This window comes from Cicer arietinum, chromosome 3 (assembly GCF_000331145.2).
Source record: "Cicer arietinum cultivar CDC Frontier isolate Library 1 chromosome 3, Cicar.CDCFrontier_v2.0, whole genome shotgun sequence".
In the NCBI taxonomy this organism is placed as follows: domain Eukaryota; kingdom Viridiplantae; phylum Streptophyta; class Magnoliopsida; order Fabales; family Fabaceae; genus Cicer; species Cicer arietinum.
In genome coordinates, this window is record NC_021162.2 from 43,553,147 (window position 1) to 43,556,559 (window position 3,413).

The 3,413-nt window shown below is 31.4% G+C and overlaps 1 protein-coding gene across 1 annotated transcript; it reads right to left on the reverse strand.

The window, feature by feature from the left end:
- Nucleotides 1-585: 585 nt before the first annotated feature.
- On the reverse strand, nucleotides 586-2,036 carry LOC101488404 (uncharacterized). The gene is made up of 5 exons (XM_073366407.1): nucleotides 1,880-2,036; nucleotides 1,472-1,568; nucleotides 1,235-1,353; nucleotides 973-1,160; nucleotides 586-891 (listed from the first exon to the last, which is right to left on the reverse strand). Exons 1-5 carry the CDS (start codon nucleotides 2,034-2,036, stop codon nucleotides 586-588), a joined length of 867 nt encoding a protein of 288 aa, XP_073222508.1.
- Between the last annotated feature and the right edge of the window lie 1,377 nt (nucleotides 2,037-3,413).

Here is a 3,413-nt window from a genome sequence, read left to right on the forward strand (position 1 = left end):
ACATATAATATATTTTAAAAAATACAAGTAAAATATTGACCATAAGATCTTATAGCTACAAATATTAAATTTCTATAATTTTTTCTATGCACGATTGTTGAGATAATATTAAAATATTTAACCGTTGAATTGATGAAATTTAATGTCTACAATAAGTTATGAAGTGTGACAAGAGTTACTCTCGGAGTCAATGAAACCCAAATCATATAATCTGTCAATCTCATGATTCAAATGAAACCTAACAGTTGGAAAATGGGTCTGGTCAACATACAATTTATGTTGACGTATACAAGCAATGTTGTCAAACACTGGATCTTACCTAAGATATTTGGGATATAGAAAAAGCGTAGATCGTGGGAACGTAAAACGAATCTTAAAATCCTACAAAGTAGACAAAAGTATACCATAAAAGTCACCATCGTTCAATGAAAAGTCACCAGCTGCAACACAAAAGGCTATATTACCCTTGTCTGAAAAAAAAAAACAAAAACCTATCACCATCATCTAACAACATCTAAAACTTTAATTTAACAATTCATCCAAAGCGTTGTGATCAAAACCAACATCTTCCATACAATCTTTAGCTCATCTATTATCCAGGTTGTGAATCTCCAAATCATCTTGAGGGACAACATCTTCAACTCCATTCCCTCCTTTATTTTGATTGTCAAATTCTAAATCCTCATTTTCTATTGTGAAATCTAAAATGTCATTCTCAGTTGAATCTTCACTATTATCTACAATCCATTCATCATCAGATTCAAGATCATCAAGGTTATGTTCTACCACATTTTTAGTTTGCTTATTCTTAGCTAATTTTGAATTTGCCATCACAAACACAACATCACCCATTGTTTTTTGTTTGAAACGGTTTCTCCTCTTTGTGTGGACCTAATAGATACAAACTCCATTAGTAATAAAATGTGAAATTTTTAGATAATTTTTAAAGTGAAATTTTAAAATAATTGTTACCATCTCAAAAGCACTATAATTTCGTTCACATCCAGGTGAATTGCAAGTTAAGCTTAATGCACGAATTGGAAAAGATTGAAGTTCTGGATGCTCATCCCCGCATGATTTCCACCATTGTGATGAAGTTTTTGTTTTAAGTGCAGCCTTTGCTATCGGGCTACCATAAAATTTTGCTTGTGTCTTGAAATCTTCCAATGAGCATCAATTTTGCAAATTTCTTCAACATCTCCCACCATCTTTTGTTAGCAGTCATATAACCCACATTTGACTTCATAATCAACTTTAAATCCATGATTGTAATGTAGTTGAGGGTTAAGGTAGTAGTCTGTCGCATGCAAAGGCCGATGGAGTTGTTTATCCCACCTCTCATCAACATAGAGGCTTGAAATAAAATGTTGAATTTACAGAAACATTGTCCATTGGAAAACAAAAACATTATGCAAAATTTGAAAGCATAATGCATAATTTGCAGAAACATGATTTGTAGAAATAGTAGTACCTTCTTTGAACACCATTGAAGACAGCTTGGATTCTCTCCTTAGCTTGGTCCATTGCCTCATAAATAAATCTGATTGTTGGTTTATCATTTGAATCCACTAAAAGAAGCACTTTGATTAGAAGATAAGCACATTTTAAGCAAATTGCAATTTTTTTTCGAAAACTCTTTATCCATAATCACTTCTTCAACATATTGTCGTTCACTAGTTTTTGCAAACTTGCTTGATGTCCATTCATTAGATGCGAACATTCTTATCAATGCTTCTTTGTTCTCCATGAGACAACTCAAAGTTAGATAACATGTTGCAAATTGAGTAGCGGTTGATCTCACCAAATCTTTTCCTTTGGTGAAATGTTGTAATAAAGAAATTAGAGAAGCCTTTAAATATATATTAGGTAATTTTCTTACCCTTTGAAATTGTTTCATGATCAATTGTTACCTTTTTCTCAAAATCCCCTAACATGAGATCAATACAATGTGCTGCACACGGTGTCCAATAGAGCCTCTTCTTTTTTAACATTAACATTGCACCAACAACTTTGTAATTTGCTGCATTGTTGGTCATAATTTGCACGATGTTTTCTTCCCCGACTTCTTCTACTATTTGATCAATCATCTGATATATTTTATTGGTAGTTTTTATTATATGAGAAACATCTATTGACTTTAAAAAAACAGTACCTTTAGGGTTGTTAAGTAAGAAATTCAAAATTGTCCTCCGTCTTTTGTCCATCCATCTATCACTCATAATAGTACAACCTGTCTTCTTCCAAGTAAGTTTGTGTTCTTCAATGATCTTCGTTGTCTCTTCCACCTTTTGCTTCAAGTACTTTGTTATGATTTGATGATATGAAGGTGGCTTAAAACCAAGGCCATGCCTTGAAACCATCTCCAACATCCTTTTAAATTCATCACTCTTTGCCACATTAATGGCTATGACATTATTGTAGAAGAACGAAGCTATTTTTAGACACGCTTCTTCTTTCAAATTCTTCTTAAAAATGTTGTTAATGGTGGCTTGAGTACTTACTAAGTTTCTCTTGAAAAGTTTTGCAGGGATATCATTCTCATCCTCCTCTAATGACCTTTTTCCTTTTACTTTTCATTATTTGTATCATTCTCTTCTGATTTCTTCAATGATTTGTTTTTCAAGGATTTTACAACTTCAAACATGAGTTTCTTCACATCATCAGGTACAGCATCTCACGCAATAGCGTTGAGCTGTGTACTAGTCAAATGGTGTTTCAGTCTGTACACTCCTCCAATAAATGTTTTTCCACAATAATTGCACTTTATTTTTTTTGGTTCCTCTATCAACATATACACCATGTTTCCATGCTATGTTAGTTCTGTTTTCTAATGCATTTTTCTACACTTTGGGAGGTGCATAACCAAAACTACAGGCAATAGGAACAAATGTAGACATGATTTAAATCGTGAGGCAGCAAGAGAAATTGCAGATTGTAGCGAAAATGATTGAGGAGAGTTTCAGATATAAGATTAAAAAGAGTTGTAGCAATGAGAAGAATTTATAGAAGGAGATAATTCCAAAGATGAAAAACAATTAATCATTGAGAAAAATAAAGTCCCAAATTGTTTCCTTCAAAATCAGATTTTCATATATTATTATTAAATAATTATTTAAAACTAAAAAAAACAAACTATTCAATAGAATAAGCAAAACGATATGAATATAAAAAAGAACAATTATTATTATTAATTAATTATTAAAAAAAACTATTGAATAGAGTAAACAAAACAATCTGAATAGAAAAAAGAGTAATTATTATTATTAATTAATTATTAAAAAAAAAACTATTGAATAGCAAAATGAGGAAACAATCGACATACATAAGTCATAATTTGTTGGGTTTTGTGAATGAGAAGCCCCATTTTCCAAAAAATTAGTTACGACCCATTAACACAACAGTAAAAAGAGGAA

Coding starts and splice junctions, on each gene's coding strand:
- LOC101488404 (XM_073366407.1), bottom strand. CDS start 2,036: ATGACCAACAATGCAGCAAATTACAAAGTTGTTGGTGCAATGTTAATG. Junction 1,569..1,879: donor TCATGAAACAATTTCAAAGG/GTAAGAAAATTA, acceptor TGCTTCTTTTAG/TGGATTCAAATGATAAACCA. Junction 1,354..1,471: donor TTCAATGGTGTTCAAAGAAG/GTACTACTATTT, acceptor TTTTATTTCAAG/CCTCTATGTTGATGAGAGGT.